At 36.3% G+C, this 22,445-nt stretch overlaps 1 protein-coding gene across 7 annotated transcripts in view; it reads left to right on the top strand.

Annotated features, from left to right (window-relative positions):
* LOC113042997 (protein MON2 homolog) overlaps nt 1-21,822 on the top strand; it is a 33,419-nt gene extending 11,597 nt beyond the window's left edge. The window contains exons 11-37 of one of the 7 annotated variants that reach the window (XM_026202064.1): nt 87-240; nt 1,748-1,935; nt 2,617-2,698; nt 3,558-3,733; nt 3,917-3,958; nt 6,886-6,998; nt 7,262-7,366; nt 9,042-9,122; nt 9,624-9,697; nt 9,796-9,886; nt 9,980-10,081; nt 11,026-11,028; nt 11,860-11,970; nt 12,062-12,237; nt 12,555-12,717; nt 12,842-13,135; nt 14,202-14,400; nt 14,475-15,106; nt 16,268-16,411; nt 17,123-17,140; nt 18,292-18,420; nt 18,582-18,772; nt 18,854-18,914; nt 19,415-19,538; nt 20,020-20,227; nt 20,865-20,947; nt 21,141-21,822. In XM_026202064.1, coding sequence (XP_026057849.1) covers nt 87-240; nt 1,748-1,935; nt 2,617-2,698; nt 3,558-3,733; nt 3,917-3,958; nt 6,886-6,998; nt 7,262-7,366; nt 9,042-9,122; nt 9,624-9,697; nt 9,796-9,886; nt 9,980-10,081; nt 11,026-11,028; nt 11,860-11,970; nt 12,062-12,237; nt 12,555-12,717; nt 12,842-13,135; nt 14,202-14,400; nt 14,475-15,106; nt 16,268-16,411; nt 17,123-17,140; nt 18,292-18,420; nt 18,582-18,772; nt 18,854-18,914; nt 19,415-19,538; nt 20,020-20,227; nt 20,865-20,947; nt 21,141-21,304 — 3,908 coding nt within the window. In that variant the 3' untranslated portion in view covers nt 21,305-21,822. The remainder of the gene's footprint in view (nt 1-86; nt 241-1,747; nt 1,936-2,616; nt 2,699-3,557; nt 3,734-3,916; nt 3,959-6,885; nt 6,999-7,261; nt 7,367-9,041; nt 9,123-9,623; nt 9,698-9,795; nt 9,887-9,979; nt 10,082-11,025; nt 11,029-11,859; nt 11,971-12,061; nt 12,238-12,554; nt 12,718-12,841; nt 13,136-14,201; nt 14,401-14,474; nt 15,107-16,267; nt 16,412-17,122; nt 17,141-18,291; nt 18,421-18,581; nt 18,773-18,853; nt 18,915-19,414; nt 19,539-20,019; nt 20,228-20,864; nt 20,948-21,140) is intronic. The other 6 variants (XM_026202065.1, XM_026202067.1, XM_026202071.1 and 3 more) reach the window with 6 other exon arrangements.
* The last annotated feature ends 623 nt before the right edge of the window (nt 21,823-22,445 follow it).

Raw genomic sequence — 22,445 nt, 5'->3', positions numbered from 1 at the left:
ACACACACTCAGATCCTCATGTCTTTGACTCGTTTAATGACTGATCGTCTCATGTGTAACTCAAACTGTGTGTGTGTGTGTGTCAGGTGGCTCGGTGTCGGCTTCACAGGGGTCCGCTCAGGGAGGTCCAGGTTCGGGAGGAGCAGGGGGAGGTCTGATCACACAGGCTGCTTTTGAGTACCGGGGCACCTGGATCCCCCTCATGAACGTCAGCGTCCAGGGCAGTGCCAAAGCCACCTAGTGAGTGACCACACGCTTTCAGTGTTGACTCGTCTTCACTAGGGATGATGCTTCTGCTGTTAGTCCACACATCCATTTGTTTTCGCTCATTTCAGATTACTCATAGTCATGTTAATGTTGCATTTTAAAAATCAATACACTTTTTTTTTTTTTTTTTTTTTAAGTAGTTGACATACTGGTTGTTTAAGGTTTTTTTTGCACCGTTTTTTTGCACATTTATGTTTTGCAATACATTTCAAAGGCTACGTTTAAAATTACTCTTATGATAATATTGAATTTTAATAATGAATACTTTATTTTGGAAAAATCTAGTTGCCACATACTAATCATTTGGCTTTTTTATTTTTATTATTGCAGTTTTATATTTTGCTTCATATTTTTATTTTAAAAATGGTCAAATTCCTGTCATGTGAATGTTGCATTTTAAAAATAATACATTATTTTGAAAGTGTCTAGTTGACATACTGTTCATCTACAGTTATTTTTTGTTTTATTTTGAAGAACATTCAAATTACTGTCATAATGTTGCATCTTAAAAATTAATACATTATTTTCAAAAAGTCTAGTTGAGATACTGGTTAAGTATTTTGCACATTTATGTTTTGCTTGAAATTAATAATAATAATAATAATTTAAAAGAATATATATATATATATATATATATATATATATATATATATATATATATATATATATACAGTGTGTGTGTTAAAAAATATATTTTTTTTTGTACATTTATGTTTTGCAATATATTTTTTCAAAGGCTATGTTCAAATTACTCATGATAATTTTGCATTTAAAAAATGTATATATTATTTAGAAGAAATCTGGTCGCCACACACTATTCATTTGCATTTTTATTTTTTAAAAATGACTTTGATTTTAATGTTGCATTTGAAAAATAATACATTGTTTTGAAAAAAAGTCTAGTTAACATAGTAGTGACATCTATATGTGTGTGTCTATATATATGTATATATTGCACATTTATATTTTGCATAATATTTTTACAAAGGCTATATTTAGATCATTGTCTTGTTAAAGTTATATATATAAAAAAGAATGCATTATTTTCAAAAAAGTCAAAATACTAGGCATTTACATTATTATTTTTCCCACATTTATGTCTTGCTTTTTTATTTTTATTTCTACAGTGAAGTTACTGCAATGTTAATGTTGCATTTTAATGAATGCATCATCTAGTTGAGATACATCAATTTGTTTTGCTTTATATTTCGGTGTCATTTTGCTGCCTGTCATGTTTAGAGATGCTTTGGATTTTATTAATATGTCTATATTGGTTAACATTGAGGAAGTGAGTGCACTATGGTCATAATGCAAGAAAAGCACATTGCATGAATGTGATCTGTTTTTCAGCAGCATTCAGTATGGGATTTGACTGTTTGATTCATGGATTAAATTAAATTAAATAGACTAGTTGACTAGTTGGTTACACGTTCTGTTTAAGCGCACATCCCTATTCGGTCTAACGTGTGTTTCCTCTCAGTCTGGAGATGCTGGATAAGGTGGAGCCGCCCTCCATCCCTGAAGGTTACGCCATGTCTGTGGCCTTCAGCGCCCTGTTGGATCTGGTGAGGGGAATCACGTCTATGATCGAGAGAGAGATCTCCAAACAGGAACAGGAAGCTGCTATGAGGGAGGAGGCGGAGCCTGCTAGTCCTCCTCAGGATCCCAGTGAGTTCATGTCGACGTCACGTGTTTGTTTATGTGCGCTCAGAGCTCTTTTAATCTCTTAACCTGAAGGGTGCTTGAAGAGCATCTCTTTAATAATGAGACCATGCACTCCGGCTGTGATGCCTGCAAAACCAGTGTATTGAGACTTTATATAACCTGTTATTATATGTAATAAACAGTATGTGTAATGGTAACCCTTCACAATGAGGTTCCAATAGTTAACATGAACTAACAATAAAAAATACTATCCATATCCATATGTATGTGTTAATATTAATTTATATCATGAACCCTTTAAAGGAGAGTATGACCAAGTACATTATAAATATAAAATGTAAATGTATTAATTTGAATGATGCACATAGCAGGAAATGTGTACAGCTGGTGTATTTTATACTTGATCTGTATTAAGTTCTGTAATTCAGAGAGTGCAAATTGTGTAACATGATTTCTAGGGAAATTGATAATGAAACAGTAATTTACAAACTATTTTACAAGTTTGTAAATGTCATAAGCTGAATCTGAGCTGAATAGCAGGACACGGTCAGATAGTAAATGATGTATGATATTACGCACTATAAACCTCACGGCCCTAATCCGCTCGTTATGAATGTCAGACTCGGTGATGGTGTGTATAGGGCAGTGTTTTGTCCCAGTGGTGATGCCGTATGTGTTTTGCAGTGGCTCATGAGGTTTGGGAGGAGATGGTGAACGCCTGCTGGTGCGGCCTGTTGGCGGCCCTTTCACTCCTGCTGGACGCCAGGTACGGGACGCTTTCTTAATATATCACTTTATGCTATAATTCATATCCTAACAGTTATAGGAATAGCTAAAGCTTTATACTTGGATTACGGTTGTGACCCTGGAGCACAAGACCAGTCATAAGTCGCACGAATAGACAACAAAACATTGTATGGGTCAAGATTATCGATTTCTTTTATGCCAAAAATCATTAGGGTATTAAGTGAAGATCTTGTCCTACCGTAAATATATCGAAACTTAATTTTTTATTAGTAATATGCATTGCTAAGAACTTAATTTGGACAACTTTTAAGATGATTTCCTCAATATTTAGATTTTCTCTTTTTTTTTTAGATTTTCAAATAGTTGTATCTCAGACAAATATTGTCTGATCATAACAAACCATACACCAATGGAAAGCTTTATTCAGCTTTCAGATGATGAGTTATACATCTATACATCTGTATATATCAGATAAGTATACATCTATAAATCTATATATATCAGATAAGTATAAATCTAAAAACTATAAATAAATAAAAACAAATTTTTTAAGTTTATTTAAATGTGCAATTTAATTCTTCCATGGAACTCATGTTTTTGAGTGTTATGAAATATATTTGATTAATTGTATTAATCGATATCATTGCCCTGCATTATACACTTGTTTCTTACTGATTTCGGGCTGCATGAGCATGTCACACTTTTTGCATTTCTGTAGCACTTTTGACAACCATTTTTTTAAGTGATGTATAAATCTCGAATTCAAAACATTGACCCTTGTGACTAGTTTTGTGCTCCAGGTTCAAAATGAATATAGTAAGCATATATAAATCATGCCAGACCGACTGTACTGATGATATTTGCCGGGTGTGTGTCAGTACGGACGAGTCGGCCACAGAAAACATCCTGAAAGCGGAGCTGTCCATGGCGTCTCTGTGCGGTCGTCTGGGTTTGGTGACGCCGCGTGACGCTTTTATCACGGCCATCTGTAAAGCATCTCTCCCTCCTCACTACGCCCTCACCATCCTGAGCACGGCCAACCTCTCCAATAAAGGTACGAGAGCGCTGCATGCTGACGTTTATCTCAGATAAGTGGATAAACAACCAAAAATACAGATTTGATCAGTGGTTTTAGCACTTCAAGACAAAACAGTCTTGAAGGGGTAAAACCATTGAGCACTTCTCCGGTGGTGCAGCTGCTAGTTCTGGATTAACAATATCAATTTCTCATTTTTAGATCGTTTTGATGAACAGAGATCTTTTAGTTTATGTATTTCAGGTGATGTATGAATAAAACTTCACTAAACATTATTTGTAGTCTACCTGCGAGAGATGCACCGATTGCAATTTTCTTGGCCGATTGTGATTGTAATTTAATTTTATTTTTGTAAGTGTGAACTGCAAGTACCGATTTTCTTTCTAAATACTATAATTGACAGCATATGCACGCAAAAATCTATACTTTTTTTAAAGCAAAAATGATTTAAAATGATTTAACATTACAATTCCCTCAATCTGGACAAAGCTACATGTTCTCTCACTTAAGCAACTCTCAAAATAAAATGCTTTGTAACTATAAAAGAGGTAGAAATAACAATTAACTGCGAGGAGTTGCTGTATATAACAAAAATTATGTCATTTAGTCCATCATATAACAGATTTGTTCAAACGACTGATTCATTCAGAAACGACACAAGTGACTACTGTCTTCATGAATGAGTAACTGAATCATTGACTCACTCGATTCGTTCAGAAATGTGGATTTATTCTGTAACGAAACACTGCCGCACAACAACAGTTCTGCTGTGGCTTTGATTGGAACGGTTTTCATCAGCAAAAATTGAGCAAAAGCAGTCAATACTGTGTCTTAAAATGTAAGTGACTTAATTTTAACTACTACTATTGTATAAAAACACATTGCAATCATGTTGAAACATTTTGGTCGTGCAATCATGGAAACCTAACTTTCTGTGTGTGCTGTTCTGCACGAGTCTCTCTCACACACTCGCTAATAATGATAAACACCGAAGCTTTCTTTCGTGAGGGGCTTTGGCACAACAGCATCTTTGTTTCCAGGAGGAACGTTAAAGAACACGTGCAATTCAATTCTTACATGGAAATCAAGTTTTTGATTGCTACGAAATATTGTAATTAATTGAAATCATTGCCCTGCATAATATTAGCCAAATTAAATCTAATACTTGTTTCTAACTGATTTTGGGCTGCTGATTCCATAACTAGTGCTTGTTTTGTTCGGGAATGTCACGCTTTTTGAATTTTTGTAGCATTTTTGCTTTTGACAGCCATTTCTAAAGTGATGAAGTCTTGTATTCTCCTGTTAATCAGCAGAAGAACTGCCACAAAGACACTACTTCAGTCTGCTTCTGAACCAGATTACAAATATTTTTTCAATGCTTTAAAGTTGATAGTAGGGCTGTCACTTTTGTGAAATTTTTTTTTCGATTTTTAAGACATAAGTGTTCATTGAACACGTTTTCTTTTTCAACGTCAAATAACGGACGCTCGAGCACTCGAAACGCACAAGTCAGCAATATTTGTTGTTTATTTGCATGAAGTTTAGTGCAGAATAACAAACAGCAACAGGAGTGCAACATTCTTGAAAAAAAATATATGCAGAGGAGACGGCTGCCATAACAAAAGAAAAACATCACTGCAGGCTTCAACCCGGCTGCATTTATGATTTAGGCAATTCAAAAACCTCCAAGATTGTTTTAAATAAAGATTAAATCTATTTCAAACAACTGTTCAAAAAATGAAACTTTAAATGGACTTGAGAACAGGCCATGTGTGTGTTTTTATTGAACGTAACCGACACTTAGGCCAGGCGGCACTAGGCAGGCATGAAACGCGCAAAAAGGCTAGGGCCATTACAAATTTATTGGACAAGAAAACAAGTCGATCAACATTTTCGGGGTCCAGAGGAGAGCGTTTTTTATTCACTGTATGTCCAGCTGTTGAGAAGACGTGCTCCGACTGCACTGACGTCCCAGGGACACTCAGGTACAGCTGCGCAAGGTGGGGGTATTACTGCCAATTTTCCATCACAAAAGCCGGTCGCTGTCAGCTTGCAATGGTCCTTTTCATAACCCAGAATCTCCTGTAACTAGATGTAACGCGAATGAGGCGAATTCGCGTCTACCGCGCCGCGAGACCTCCAGACTCGCGTAAACGCGTCTTTACATTGACTTATCATTGAAATTATTCATGCCATGCGCTCTATTCGCGTTTGGTGTGAACCATAGACTATAAAATGTGTGAACGCAGCATAAGAGGACGCTTTCGACTTTACTGGGTCTTATAGGCGCGTAAAATAGCTCTCGGGAGGAATACTGCACTCTCAGAATTCTTTATTTTCTTTTTCTGCTTGGTTGTGAGTTTTGTTACATCTCTATTTTTTATTGTATAATTATTTTAAAATTAATAGTGTACCTATTTGGTTAAAATCGATTCCCTATTTTCATTTTCAAAACTTTTTTAGGTTGGTCCGATCAATTTTTGCATTCGATTTTCGAAAACTAAAAGTGTCAGCCCTAGTTGATAGATATACACAAGTGGACAAATCTTAATTCATACTACATAAAAATAAATTAATTAATTAATTAAAGAACTAAATTGTGGAAAGTTCTTATTAATATATATATATTTTTTTTTTGTCTGGTTTTCGTTTAAATCAGGGTTTCATAAAAGTATGGAATATTATGTATTTTTCAGGTCTGGAAAAGTATCGGAAAAATTTGTTTTGCTATTTAGTTTTGTAATAGAAAATTAATAATTAAATAAAAATGTATTTATTGTACAAGAAGGGAGATTTCATGCTAATTTCATTAAACTGTGGGGTCTTGGCCTCTAAAAAGTATGCATTAAAGAGACCTAAGGGCTTTTTATTTTAGGGACTCAAGATCAATGAAGAAACCCAGAGAACATACCAAATATTTACAAATGACTGAACTATATACCAAATGCTCTATGGACCATTTGTGCTAAATATTGTATGAACATCTATTGGAAATTTGAGTCTGGAAAAGTATGGAATTTTGAAATGCAAAATGGGTCGGAACCCTGTAAATGGAAACTCTATATTTTATCATTCAGTAAATTTATTTCGGTGCATCACTGGCCACAAGGACCTTTGTGTGTGTAAGTGTATGTAGTTTAATGTGTGTGTGTGTGTGTGTGTGTGTGTAGTGTACTCTATCCAGGGTCAGAGTGTGCAGATGGTCAGTCCGTCCAGTGAATCTCACCAGCAGGTGGTAGCAGTGGGTCAGCCGCTCACCGCACAGCCGCAGGGCACCGTCGTGGTAAATCACACACGTTTACCTTGCTATTGAAAACATATCATAGATTTATGTTGCTTTTATATGATGCTAATTATGGCATAGAGCAACAGCACTTCAGACGACAAGTGTTTTAGTCTAATAAAGGGAAACAGACAGCTAATTATGATTACAGAGTAACTCGAGCTAATCTTAAGTTGCTGTTGACTTCATTTCTGAATCATGTTCAAGTGCAGCTGTTCCAGGTTAATTACAAGGGCTTTTCTTTCTCTCCGTCTGTGAATCAGCTGACAGCGAAGAACATCCAGTGCATGCGGACGCTGCTGAATCTGGCTCATTGTCACGGTGCTTATCTGGGAACCTCATGGCAGCTGGTTTTAGCCACACTACAGGTACAGGAACACGCTTTAATCACCACAACATGCACACTTTATCTGATCTTGTTCTGGACCAGGTTTTACCAGTGTTGACTGATCAGAATCCAGAAAACATGCATGATGTTTGTTTAATCTATAGGGGTGTGATTTTATTCTATATCCATACAGATTTCTGTATTTTCCAATGTACAACCCATGTGAATTGCAGAAAATACATTATTTACATTTATTTATGCATTTTATGCATACATTTTATCATTTTGCTGATGACATGCCTGACTGGAATTGGCAATCTAATACAATCTAATCTTATATGACAATAAAATTTCATTATAATAATTAACATATAATACATTTTATAAATAAATATAATACATAATAATTATATTTTAATATAATATATAATAATGCCTTTTCTTGTTTAACAGTGATATTGAGCTTATAAATAAATATAATAGCTACAGTAAATTTTACTAGAGCTCGACCGATATGAATTTTTTAGGGCCGATACCAATATTAGGGGTGAAAAGGCGGATATTAATTAATTGGCCAATATTATTTGTGTATATTATACATGTCCAACGGATCACAATTCACGTTTTGGATCACATTACAGTTTTGACCCACGGATTGGATCATTTTTTAGATCAGCTAGAAAAGAAAAATATTTCAATGGTTTCCATTTATTCACTTAAAGCGAAGTACTTCTTTGTTACCACAGCAAATACTACTAGATTAACTTAGAAAGTTTAAACTTGATTAAAGAGACCAGAACAGCCAGTAAAAAATAATGTCAAATGGATCTGTGCTCGTTTGTCTTCACACACAGACGTCACATGCTAGACAAGTGTGAAGTCTGACAATATACCTTGGTAATTAAATACAATATAAATTAATGTCTCGCGAACTTTAATGCCCTTTGAATGTAACGTTATGCGTCATTATTGCAATATATATATATATATATATATATATATATATATATATATATATATATATATATTTTACATATATATCAGCAGCAAATCGGCAACATATTTGCTGATACCGATATATTGCGGACAGGCTCATATCGGCCGATAATATCGGCAAAAATGAGAATATCGGTCGGTAAATTTTATAAATAAATGTAAAATGTAAACGGTAACACGTTTTGCAAATAAATAAAATATATTAACAGTAAAAACAATACACTTTACAAGTAATATATATATATATATATATATATATATATATATATATATATATATGTGTGTGTGTGTGTATGTATTTAAACTGTAAAATACTATATTCGATTATAATACTATAAAACACTATACATTTTACAAAGATGCAATGTAATATATAAACAATAATTTACAAAATATTTTGCTAATAAATCTAACATAAATAACAATAAATTTGACTTACTAATATAATATATAAACCGTCACATACAATAATTTTACAAATAAATATAACATCATATATGATTAAATGTTTGAAAGATAGAAATAATGATTAGTATTGTAGTTTAACTATTGCTCTGTAAAAGTATTATTATAAATACTTTATTACAATATTAATATATAATTACATATGATACAGTGTAATAATAATATATTTTTTATTAAATGAGAGTTTTTTTTTTTCTTCTTTTTACGCCTGATTGTTTTTGGCATTCACTCGTTTCGATCTCTTCTTCTACAAGCATCTGGTGTGGATCCTGGGTCTGAAACCGTCCGTCGGTGGAGTTCTGAAACCCGGGCGAGCTGTGGAGGGTCCCAGCACGGTAAAACCTGTTCAAAACCTAGTGAGCTGCCTACCTAGAACACATTCTGAGCATCACAGGCACTTTTTGACACCGCAGCGTTTATGTGAACCATGGGCAAGCTGCAAGACAACAGGGTTTATTTGAGGGATGTACTAAGTGACTGTGTTCATTTTAGGGATCATAGATGATTTCCAAGTGACTTTATTTTTATTTTATTTTTGTTTAGTAGGAAAGACTTTTTACCTAGAGATATTGATCACTACTAATGCTAAAAAAAATATTTTAGGTGGCTTAGAACAAATCTGTTGTTGCCAAAAATGTGGTATATATATGCAACCTACTAGGACTCCCCATAAATGTTTAACATTTATGCATTTAGGAGACTTTTTTTTTATCCAAAGTGATTTACAAAAGCAATATTGGTAATACTGTATACAAAGTCTAGGAAGCAAGCTAGAGAAGAGGAGAGTAAGTGTTTATGATTTTATAATGGTGTTTATTTTTTATTTCCTGTTGCAGGTTTTGACCACAGCGGTGATGACCGATTTACCCGTCATATCAAACATCCTGTCCAAACTCTTTGAAAGCTCACAGTAAGAATCCGCCAACATCAGAATAGAAATAATTCAGTTATTTGATTCACTCGGTATCAGTTCAGTTTTGAAGCGTGCTGCTGTGTGTGTGATTGTAGATACCTGGACGACGTCTCTCTGCATCACCTGATAAACGCTCTGTGCTCGTTATCCATGGAGGCCATGGAGATGGCTTACGGAAACAACAAGGTGCGTTAAGAGCTAAAGCTAATAACAGATTCATTTAATCAGAACATAACCGTTCAGCTCTCATCTGTCTATTTCTCATATCTCTGTGGTTAGGAGCCATCTCTGTTTGCGGTGGCCAAGCTGTTAGAGACCGGACTGGTTAATATGGACCGGATTGAGATTCTCTGGAGGCCGCTGACGGCTCATTTACTGGAGGTGAGTCCAGGGTACAAATCCACACCTATAACACACTTTCTGCTTTTGAAGCAAATTTATGTGTTTGTTTAAACTGTTAGCCTTGAAGGCTTTAGTATTTTTTATTTATATTTTTTTTCTTCATATTTGTACTGTTTAGATTTGGAGTCATCTTAGTTTATTTTGAATTTATATTTTACAATGCATTTATTAATTTTTTTATTTACTGTTTATGTATTTATATTGTTTTATACTGTTAGTGTACTTATATATATATATATATATATATATATATATATATATATATATATATATATGTTCATTTTGAAAACATCTTTGTTCGTTTGTTTTATTTATAATTTATATTTATTTATCAGAGGTGTATGATTTATTTATGTACATTTATTTATTAAATTATATATACGTGTATATAAATACAAACACATGTATGTATATATCTAAAAAAATATGTTGTTTATATATTAAATATATTTATAATGTAAAACAAAATATAAATATAAAAATGTATATACACGTACATATTTTCAAAATATATACTGTATGTGTGTGTATTTATATAAACATAAATAAACACAGTACACATATATATGTTATGTAAAGGAAAATGTTTATTTTACAGCACACATTTATTTATTTATTACATATTTATTATATAAATATGTATAAATATTATATAAATATGTCCATTGGTTTTATTTATTTTTCACAGTTTAGCATTAATCTGTAATCATTAGTTATATTGCTAAAACAAATATTACTAATACCTGTTGGGCTAATACTTGGCGGGCTGCTCTGATCTATCTGGTCTTTACTTGCTGTCCTTGTCTGCTGAACTCTCACTTCTTCTGTAGTTGTATAGATGCTAAAGCACAGTTCATGTCCTCATGTTGTCTTATTCCATCTCTTTTTCCTCCTCTGGCTTTTGCTACATGTCTGTTTTGTAGAAGGTAAGTGCTGGACTTTCTTTTTCAATTCAGAAATCCTTCTCTCTAAAGAGTGATTCTTCTTATTGAATCGATCTGTCGTTCACCAGCCTTTATGAAATCTCTCTATTTTCAAGTTCATTGATTTCAGGAATGAATCCACCTCCTGTTGTTGTGCTTATCCGATATTGTTTGTTTCAAGCTGATCTCGACTGTCACACTTAAGTTTCTTTCACATGACTCCCATCAGGCCTTCAACACAAGCGCTAAAGCGGATCACAGAACGGCTATTTCATAAGTAAAATAGTCTCTGAATGTTATTTGATATCTTCAGCTGTGTGTTGTACAGCTTGGAGTCTAAGTTTAAATAGTTGGGTTTTAGGGTCGGGTTTAGTTTTCTATTCTTATTTGACTAGTTTAATGCGTATAATGTGAAAGGATCTTTCTGACTGTGATGGCCATGTTATTTTGAGATTATTTAATCATTCGCTTTACCACTAAATGTTCACTTTTACATTCATAAAACACACTAATCTGTGAACTGCACAATTAAAATCCAATAAGCAATGTTTCCTCTTGCTGAAAAAAATTAAATATAATTTAAGAAAGTTTTGCAAATCAGTCTGTTTATATTTCATGTAATTTGGCTGCTGTATTTGAATAAAAATGAATGCTTTGCTCTTTTTTTATGTTCTTGTTTTGCTATTCATGTGTCTTCACCATTTTTTTTGCAATATTTGATTTGTCTTTGTGTTGCTGATTTCATCGTTCATGAATGCGTCATATTTCGCCTCAAAAGAAAATATAAAAGTATTGAAAAAGAACATGAAGCCTATTGTGCAATAATCTCATCAGGTCTGTCAGCATCCTAACGCTCGAATGAGGGAGTGGGGTGCAGAGGCCATCACCTCACTGATCAAAGCTGGACTTTCCTTCAAACACGAGCCCCCGCTGTCCAAGAACCAGGTAGAAATGAATCTGGATGATCGGAAATCAGTGCTACTTTGATTGGTTATTGATTGGACAACATCTTTAACCAATCCCCTATTCTCCTCAGAGGTTGCAGCTGTTGCTTCTGAACCCTCTGAAGGAGCTCTCCAACGTCCTTCATGCCGATATCCGACAGAAACAGCTGGAGTGTGTCCTACAGATCCTACAGAACCAGGGAGACAGTCTTGGACCGGGATGGCCTCTGGTGCTGGGGGTCATTGGAGCGATCCGCAATGACCAGGGGTGAGAGACACTGCATGAGCTTGCAAAAAGCGTGCGCATTATCGTAATCAGCATTGTTTACGCTTTTGGGAAAGTTCTGGCATACTCTGTAAAATCTCTCTAAAAAGATAAAGGAAGGTTTTATGGGTTTGGAACGATATAAGGGGTGAGTAGTTAATGACAACAATTTCATTTTGGGGCGAACTATCCCTTTAAGGCTATCCCTGCATGGCTCTTCTTATGAGGCTGGTTAACCAATGAAGTGTTCACGATTTAGATCCGAAGTGTTGATCATGTAGTGTCATATTTGTATCTAATATATACCTTTTGTTCCATAGTGAATCCCTCATACGAACAGCCTTCCAGTGCCTGCAGTTGGTGGTGACTGACTTCCTACCCACAATGCCTTGCATGTGCCTACAAATTGTGGTGGATGTAGCCGGCAGCTTTGGCCTCCAGAACCAGGAGCTAAACATCAGCCTGACGTCTATTGGCTTGCTGGTAAGGAGTACTGCTAGTGTTGCTTTCAAAGACTCTTTAGCCTTACCTTGAAGGTGTTAAGTGTTCATTTGGGATAGTTTAGTTGACTGAGTGGATGACCGACATTCATCTTCTTCCTCTGCAGTGGAACATCTCAGACTACTTCTTCCAAAGGGGAGAAGCAATTACAGAGGAGCTGGAGAGGGAGGAAGCGGTTCTCTTGAAACAGGCCCAAGATAAAGGTGAACCTCTGAACCGCCCCTTCCACCCTGCGCCACCCTTTGACTGCCTGTGGTTGTGCCTGTATGCCAAGCTGGGTGAGTTGTGTGTGGACCCACGGCCGGCTGTGAGGAAAAGCGCCGGCCAGACAATGTTCTCCACCATTGCTGCTCACGGAACACTACTGCAACCACCGACCTGGAACATCGTGGTTTGGAAGGTACTAGATCAGCCTCGACTGGGGACCAAATTAAATCCAGTTCTAGTTAATATTGCTTTGTTGAATTAGTCTTGACTGGGCTCAAAATTTAATCTACTTCCAGTTAAAATAGCTTTGTTGGGTCAGAGTTGACCAGGAACCAAATTAAATTCAGTTCTAGTTAAAATTGCTTTACTAGAACAGACTTGACCAGGAACCAAATTAAATTCAGTTCTAGTTAAAATTGCTTTACTAGAACAGACTTGACCAGGGACCAAATTAAATTCAGTTCTAGTTAAAATTGCCTTATTAGATCAGACTTGACCAGGAACCAAATTAAATTCAGTTCTAGTTAAAATTGCTTTATTAGATCAGACTTGACCAGGAACCAAATTAAATTCAGTTCTAGTTAAAATTGCTTTACTAGAACAGACTTGACCAGGGACCAAATTAAATTCAGTTCTAGTTAAAATTGCTTTACTAGAACAGACTTGACCAGGAACCAAATTAAATTCAGTTCTAGTTAAAATTGCTTTACTAGAACAGACTTGACCAGGAACCAAATTAAATTCAGTTCTAGTTAAAATTGCTTTACTAGAACAGACTTGACCAGGAACCAAATTAAATTCAGTTCTAGTTAAAATTGCTTTATTAGAACAGACTTGACCAGGGACCAAATTAAACCTAGTTCTAGTTAAAATGGCTTTGTTGGATTAGTCTTGACTGGGGACCAAATGAAATCTACTTCCAGTTAAAATAGTTTTGTTGGGTCAGACTTGACTGGGGACCAAATTAAATTCAGTTGTAGTTAAAATTGCTTTGCTGGATCAGACTTGACCAGGGATCAAATTAAACAAAGCTCTTGTTAAAATTGATTTACTGGATCAGTCTTGACTGGGGACCAAGTTAAATCCAGTTCTAGTTAAAATTGCTTTCCAGAATCATACTTGACTGGAGACCAAATGAAATCTATTTCTAGTTAAAACTGATTTGTTTGTTCAGACTCAACCAGGAACCAAATTAAACCCAGTTCTAGTTAAAATTCCTTTGTTATTGTTGCTAATAACCAAACTTCATTGCACCGCAGGTTCTCTTTCATCTGCTCGACTGTGTAAGGAAGTCCTCCTCCACGGCCGACAAGGAAAAGATTGAATCTGGAGGTGGAAACATCCTCATCCACCACTCACGCGACACAGCAGAGAAACAGTGGGCAGAAACATGGGTTCTGACGCTTGCGGGCGTAGCTCGGATCTTCAACACCAGGAGATACCTGCTTCAGCAGCTGGGTAGGCATTGACACATGTGGTTCTCAAAGATGTATCTCAGAATTTGGTTCTAAAAGTCAAGTTCTTGCTTACAGGGGACTTTTTCAAGGCTTGGGAAGTTCTGTTGGACCATATCCAGTCTGCTGCACTCAGTAAGAACAATGAAGTTTCCCTCGCCGCCCTCAAGAGCTTCCAGGAGATCCTCCAGCTAGTCACACCCATTAAAGACACGGATAAACTCGACGCTCTCGCAATGGATGTTTCTCCTGTCCTAATGGAGTCTCTGCAAGTTTCTGGGCCTGGAAGACCTCTAGTCCGATCCGATTCCCTTGCAGAGCGGCTAGCCCAGCGCTACGGTGCCCAAGCTTCACTTCCACCACCCGGAGAGGAGCTGGACGACTCGGCCCTCTGGTGGTCAGCGTGGAACACTTGGTACCGGATAGGAACCGAGTGCACTCGACCCCCTAGTGGTGGAGCAGATAAACTAGTGTTCGTACCCAGTCAGCCTTTCCTGACGGCGCTCATACAGATTTTCCCAGCACTGTACCAGCACATCGCAGGAGGGTTCAGCATGGAAGATCTCAAGAAGCTGGGGGTGATTCTGTATGGAGCCGTGTCGGTCCCTATAAGCTCAGACACCTCGCCTTTCATCCTGCCCTCCTACACGGAAGCTGTGCTCACCAGCCTGCAAGAAGCGGTCCTGACTGCCCTTGACGTCCTGCAGAAGGTAGAGCACCTTCAGAATTTGGTTAAAGATGAAAAGATAAAGATGTTCTACTCACCATTAAGGCATCTTATGAGTTTCTTCTTTCATACGAATCCAATAGGAGTAATATTAAAAATTGTCTTGACTCTTTCAAGCTTTATAATAGTTTGGGCGTGTTTTTTTTTCAACATTCCAAAAGTAGTCAAATAAAGCACATCCATTCATCTTAAAACACAAATCACACGGCTCCGTATCGATCAAAAGCAAAAAATATCCATGTTTAAAACTATATAAACAGTTTTGTGTAACTTCCGCTAACCGCCGTGAGTCTCACGAAAACCAACGTTTGTTTACAGGAGGCAAAGTTTCCTTACTTTACCAAAGGAAAACCAGTCTCTTCTTGGTTTAAATCGAAATCCTCAGACATTTTTCTTCACAAATCCTCGTTTTGTGACTGGCATTTTGTTCTGTTCTCTCTCCGTCGCGCTTCTGTGTTCGTCACTAATCACTGGCCTACGTCCTACATCATCTGCCTACGACAGTTAGCAGAAGTGAAAAAACAGTGTTTATATCATTTTAAATATTAATATTAGTCTTTAAAAATGCATAAATTCACTTCAGGAGGCCTTTATTCACCCCCCAGAGCTGTGTGATCACGTTTTATTACGGATGTGCGCGCTTCATTTGACTTCTTTTGGACTGTTGAACAAAAACGCACACCTTCTCCCAGTCTAACGCTTGCAAGAGCCACGACCATTTTTAATATAACTCCAATTCGATTCATCTGAAAGAAGAAAGTTATATACATCTAGGATGCTTTGAGGGTGAGGAAAAATGTGGGCTAATTTTCATTTTTAGGTAAACAAATCCTTTAATGATGCGTTATGTTTTTAAGTGGACCGTCGAGAGATTGTTTTTGGTTGCAGTTTTTGTGGTTGTTTCACACTTGGATGATTTTCTTGTGTGGTTTCCCCATATGCTGGAGTACCACACTAATCATCCAATCATTCCTGTTCTTTAGTATTTACAACCAGTCAAGCAAACCAATTTCGGATGGCAAGTAGACTTGAGTCTACACCAAAACAACCTTGAAAATCGTGGATTTTTTTGATTGATTACACATTCTTTGTAGACTCTTCATCTTTTTGTATGTTTGAATGAGATTGTATGTCATTGTTCTAGGCAATTTGTGTGGGCTCTGAGAATCTCCAGGTCATGTATCCTGCCATCTTTGAGCAGCTTCTGCTGTTCGTGGAGTTCTCCTGTAAACCTCCTCAGTATGGAAAGATGGAGACCAAACATGTGGCCAATGCTAAATACAACCAGGTGAGTCTCTGTCCTGTTTCCACCTCACATGATCTTCACTTTTTCATCTGTGGATTTGCATCTGTCTTGATCATTGTTGTTTTATGTCTCAACATACATACACTTATCATCATCATCATCACCAGTATCATAAAACATTCATTTCTGTGTCCGTTTCCAAATGTTATGATCTATTTTCTGCTTTTTTTTTTAAGTCTGTGCTTGTTTACGGTGTTTACAGTTGCCTTTCTTCCCCTCAGTTTTTATGTGGTTCTAAGACCATTTGGGAAAATGGATAGTTTCAGTGGCTTTGTTTAGAAAATGCTTGATTTGGTTTTCTTTGCATGGTGTTTTTATGTTCTTTCAGTTGCATTGTGCCTCTGTTAGTCATGTTTGAGTACTTTGGACCATCTAGTTTTTTTTAAAATTTGATCATTATTTTAAAGTTTGGATCAAGTTTGTCAAAGTTGGATAAAGATGTGGATCAGTTTACAAGTTATAATTATAAACCGGTAGAAACGTGAAATATTGAAGTGCTAACCCATCCTTTAGGTTCGGTGCGAAGTATGTTTAAACATGACTTTTCAAAGCAAACGTTTGTTCGTCTTTGTTGTTGTCATCGTTTTAAAGTAGTGTCATTAGTGTATTGTGCGGTTGTGATCAGTAGTGGTAGTAAACATTTGTCTGCTCTTCTCTTGTTCTGTTTTTGTACTTCATACGGATCCACTTTAGATCCAACTGTTTGCACCGGTGAGTTCTTCCTCTCTCCCGCTGTCTCCATCTATATCTCTGTCTCTCGTTTGCTTTCTGCCTCGTTTTCCTTTCGGCTAATTTCTGCTCCATCTAACGGCTCTAGAAGACAAACTCCACTCTTCATACTGTTATAACATTTGTTTTTCTCCATTCATTTCCATCAGCCGCATTTGTTCATTAATTCTAACAACTGCCAAAATGAACTTTGACAAATTAATTATTTGATGGCGTTTCTTAGAACCGTGTGGCGAAAGGTTTTAAAATTTGACGCACTCGTAGGGTAGACTCTTAATTTCTTTCATGCCAATTTTTCAAACTCTCTTTGAGTTATTTTTTGGTATACTTTTTAACTTTTGAATTGTATGGTCGATAAACAAAGACTATGTTTCTGAATAGCATACTACTCTTGCTTACAGTATGTAGGATGTATACTGTGCATACTACGCCAATTTTCTGTATGCACCATTATCAAAATGTACAGTAAAAAAAAAAAATTCATGAAAAAAGTATCCCACAATGCAGTGTGCTTGCCTTATCCTTCCATTTCCAATGTAATGCATAAAAAGTCGTGTGACATGACTTTTTGTGGTTTGGTGACAGCTGTTCAAAATGCAAAAAGTCATCCAAAAAATTTTATGAAACAATTTAGTGTGCAATAATTTTTTTTTATATAACCAACATTTTTACATGATGCCATTTTATGTTTAAATGATGCTGAATCTAAAGCCTTTGAACTAGTTTTGCTCAAATTAGCATCAGGGCTGATTAAATCTACTCGCCCTTGTGTGCATCAGTCTTGTGCTTGGCCTGTAGTCGCTGCTTTTCATCTAATATTATGGTCCGTGTCAGAGTAATGTGGAACTTGTTATTGAAATTTGAAGCAGATGTTACTCGTGTAGAAGTGGAAGTCTATAGGGATTGTTTTTCCAGGCATCTGCTGCATTTAAGCCAGGTCCTGTATCTCATTTTGAATACAATTTTGTAATTATTTTTTTGGTTTGAACTGTGAGCCGATGTGGAGATTTAGTGTTTGTGTGTTGATTATTCACAGTCCTTCTCTGATACTCTGGCATTTGTATTTGAGGCCGAGGAGGAGACGTTTGTTCGTTTTATAATCCATATATATTTTGTTTTCTGTCTGTGTCCAGGCGGAGTGGGTGGCCTTAAACTACGTGCCGTTTGCGGAGCGATCTTTGGAGGTGGTGGTTGATCTGTATCATAAAACGGCCTGTCACAAAGCCGTCATCAACGAGAAAGTCCTACAAAACATCATCAAGGTACAAAACACATCATCTGTTTAAAATGTTCATAAAACTATTTTTTAGACTCCATATGTCACCTACTGTCATCTGAAGCAGCAAGCTCATCTGTGGGGGTTTAAAAGCAGGAGCGTGTGCGCACTGAGCAGAATCCCTCCTCTCTGTTTCTCTGTGTTTAGACTCTGAGGATTCCTCTGGGCCTGAAGTACGCCTGTCCTGCTGAGAGCACCTGGAAACTGGCCGTCTCCTCTCTGCTCAAAGTGCTTTCCATTGGACTCCCTGTTGCCCGCCAACAAGCATCCTCAGGCAAATTTGACACGATGTGGCCGGAGCTGGCGAACGCCTTTGAAGACTTCCTGTTTACCAAAAGGTGTCCGAACTATCATGATGTATTAAAGGAAATGGGGGATCTCCCATCCATTCTTACTGGTTTTCCTCTTGTTTCCCACAGCACACCTCCAGATAATCTGTCCATACAAGAGTTCCAGAGGAACGAGGCTGTAGATGTCGAGGTACTTTCATCCGACAAATTTGAAATCAACATAGAATTCCAAAGTTGGAATTCCAAAAAGATTTTTTTAATAAACTCTATTTAAGCTAGATTTATTATTATTATTATTATGACTAATATATCTATTAGTGGCAGGCGAATATATCTGTGAGACTTATATTTGGACATTTTATGATGAGACATTTTGATAAAGATACATTTTATTTTTTTTGTGTGTGTGTGTGTGTGTGTGTGTGTGTGTGTGTAAGTGTCTATATACACATAAAACATAATTAAAAATATATTTAAAAAAAATGAAAACATTTAATTCAACTATATTGTATACATCATGTAAAATGTATTATAATATATTTATATAATAAACTACTACTGTAACTATTTATTTATAATAATCATTTGTTGTATTAATAATATGCATATGTTTTATTTTAGGATATTTAATATATTTATATTGAATATGTAGAATATATTTTAAATATATATGTTGTTTTTCCCCTCTAGGTGGTGCAGTTGATCAGCACAGAGATTTTACCATTTGCCAATTTCATCCCTAAAGAGTTCGTAGGTCGTATCATGAGCATGCTCAATAAAGGATCGATTCACTCCCAGTCATCGTCGTTCACAGGTATGGTGTGAAAACAAAATGGAAAAAAAACTTTTTCATCTGATTCATAATGCTTCTGTCAAGTGCACACTCAAAAGATGATTTAGACCAAATATGACCCTGAGCACAAAACCAGTCTGAAGTCTCTGGGGTATATTTGTAGCAATAGCCAACAATATGGGTCAATTATTTTTCATTTATGTTAAAAATCATCAGGATATTACGTAAAAATAATGTTGCTTGAAGATATTTCACATCAAAACTGAATTTTTTGATTAGTAATATGCATTAAGAACTTCATTTGGACAACTTTAAAGATGATTTTATGATAAATTAAGATAAAAAAAATGACAAGGGTCACAAATGTTCGTGCATGAAAGTATCATTAAAGTGATCCGATAGACTTGTGCGATATATACTCCATTACTTCTGAACATTACATAGAGAATACCTCTGGGATTGCTGTATGAGGTCACTAACGGTCCCCTCTCGTCCCGTGCAGAGGCTGAAATGGACATCCGAATGCGGGAGGAGTTCTCTAAGGTGTGCTTCGAGACGCTCCTGCAGTTCTCCTTCAGTAACAAGGTGTCGACGCCGCAGGAGGGCTACATCTCCCGCATGGCTCTGTCAGTGCTGCTGCAGAGAGCCCAGGACGTGCTCCGACGATACGTGGAGGACCAGAGACTCAGTGGACGCTGTCCGCTGCCCAGGTCTGACAACTGCAACAGCTCCTCACAAAAGATAGAAAATAAACCACATTAACTACTTTTCTTTTTTCTTTATTTCTACCGTTTTCAGTAATATTTACACTTTTCATTAAGGAAGTTTTGTAATTGAATGCAAGATCCCCCGTTCAGTAGGGCCAAATGACATTGTGTGATTAAAACATGCATCTTCTCTAAAGCTGCTTTGAAATAAACTCTGTTGTGAAAAGCACTTTAAAAATAAATGTGAATTGAAATTGAACGGAGTAATGAAAGATATTAATTTAAATACTCATTTCAAAATGTATATACATTTCTGCAATAATTTGAGGAGGAAATGTGCCATGTTGTTTAAGTGCATAAATATAATTAATATTTCTATAGACTTTTTATGCTATATATATATATATATATATATTATTATTTTTTTTTTTTTTTTTTTGAGGGGGTGGTATATTGATACGATATAGATATATTGATTGAAGTATTATTAAAGATATAAAAATAAGCTTCAATCTTTTTTTTTTTTTTTTGCTAAATATAATATATTTATTTTAGATATATATTGGGATGAAATATGAGCTGGACATATTCACTGAATTCTTGATTCTAAGTTTCTCACCATTTCATTTTTATCTTCAAGGCAACAAGTGACTGAGATCATCTTTGTGTTAAAAGCCATCAGCACTCTCATGGATTCCTTGAAAAAGACTCAACCAGAGAACGGTGAGACGGGTTTGTCCTTGACATTTTGTAAGCCATGACAAACTTCTAAATGAAATATAAACGTGTAAACGTATTGCTGGAATGGCTAAATACTCTGTTGCCTACATAGACAGCACCTAGAAGCCTCATAGGCAGGTTCTGGGTTTTGCATCCTTGTTTTTGCTCATTTCTCTCCTCTTCCTCTTCCTGTCAGTGGATGTGAACGTGTGGGCTCAGGTGATCGCGCTGTACCCGACGCTGGTGGAGTGCATCACCTGCTCTTCTCCTGAAGTAAGCTCCGCCCTCAAAGACGCCCTGGGGCCCTTCAAAGACTTCATGCAACCACCCGTCTCCAAAGTGCAGAACGGTGAATCGTGACTGAACGTTTTTATTCCACCGCAAACATGAATGTGACTGTTTCACACGCCGCACGCGAGGACGATTCACCCCCATCGTCATGGTAACTGTTGATTGACAGCTCCGAATCCCATCATTCAAAGCTTCTTCTAATACGAGCTGACGGTAGACTCTGATTGGCCGACTTTAATGATGTATTAACTGCTATGTTAAAATTTGCAGTGTTTGTTGTTTTTATGGGTTTTTGGTTTTTCCCCCCCTTTGGAGTTAATGTACAGTGTTTGGTGATAGTGTTAAAGATGTAATTAAGAATTACCTATTTGGATTGAAAATCAAATCCAAAAACCATTTAAAATAACGAAAGAAAAATCATAATAAATACATGAAGGATGGTTTTTTTTTTTGTGCATTTTTCTCAACAGCAATGGGTTTTTATTCAAGATCTTACTGTAACATTCCATGTCATCTCTAGTCGCATTGAGAAGGGTCGAACCCAGTGTGTGTACAATAATAAATGGTACAGTTCTATGAACATCAAAGCATTGCTATCTGGTTATTCATGAAACATACTTCACTTCCAGTAGCGCAGGTCAGTAGTTCATTTAGATTTAAAAAAAAATACAACTTGATGCAATGTCTAAGAATAGGTGACCAGCATACCGTTTTCCTCGGACAGTCCTGGTTTTTGGTGCCCTGTCCCCGGAAATCTCCCCAATTTACAGCATCTTCATAACAGCCCACAAATACAAGGCAAAGCCTGAACAATTTAGCCTGCTGACAATCATATGAATGTTATTCTTCACCAGTAGAGGGCGCTGAAAGCTGTACTGATTATTTCTTGGTTGTGCTGCTGCATGAGGAGCTTGGGTGAGAGCAGAGCGCTATTATCATCAGTTATCAAACAAGACCAAAATTGGTTTCAAAGTAGTCACATAAGAATATATGTTAAAAGTAATACTGTTGGTGAGCACTGTATAACAAGGCATGATAAGGTAGCGGGAATGTTTTGCACACAATATTAACCATTCCTGAAACTTCTGTCATCACAACTCCAACATGAAAAATATAGCTTAAAAACGAATAAATTGCGCTTGCAAAATTACATTTGCAGATAGCACATACTTTGTGGTCAAAATAAGCCTAGAATGCAGAATAGGGTAAA

The sequence above is a fragment of the Carassius auratus genome, chromosome 25, assembly GCF_003368295.1.
Source record: "Carassius auratus strain Wakin chromosome 25, ASM336829v1, whole genome shotgun sequence".
Lineage (NCBI taxonomy): Eukaryota > Metazoa > Chordata > Actinopteri > Cypriniformes > Cyprinidae > Carassius > Carassius auratus.
Note: the sequence above shows the minus strand (reverse complement) of the source record. Positions and strands in the feature narration are given on the sequence as shown.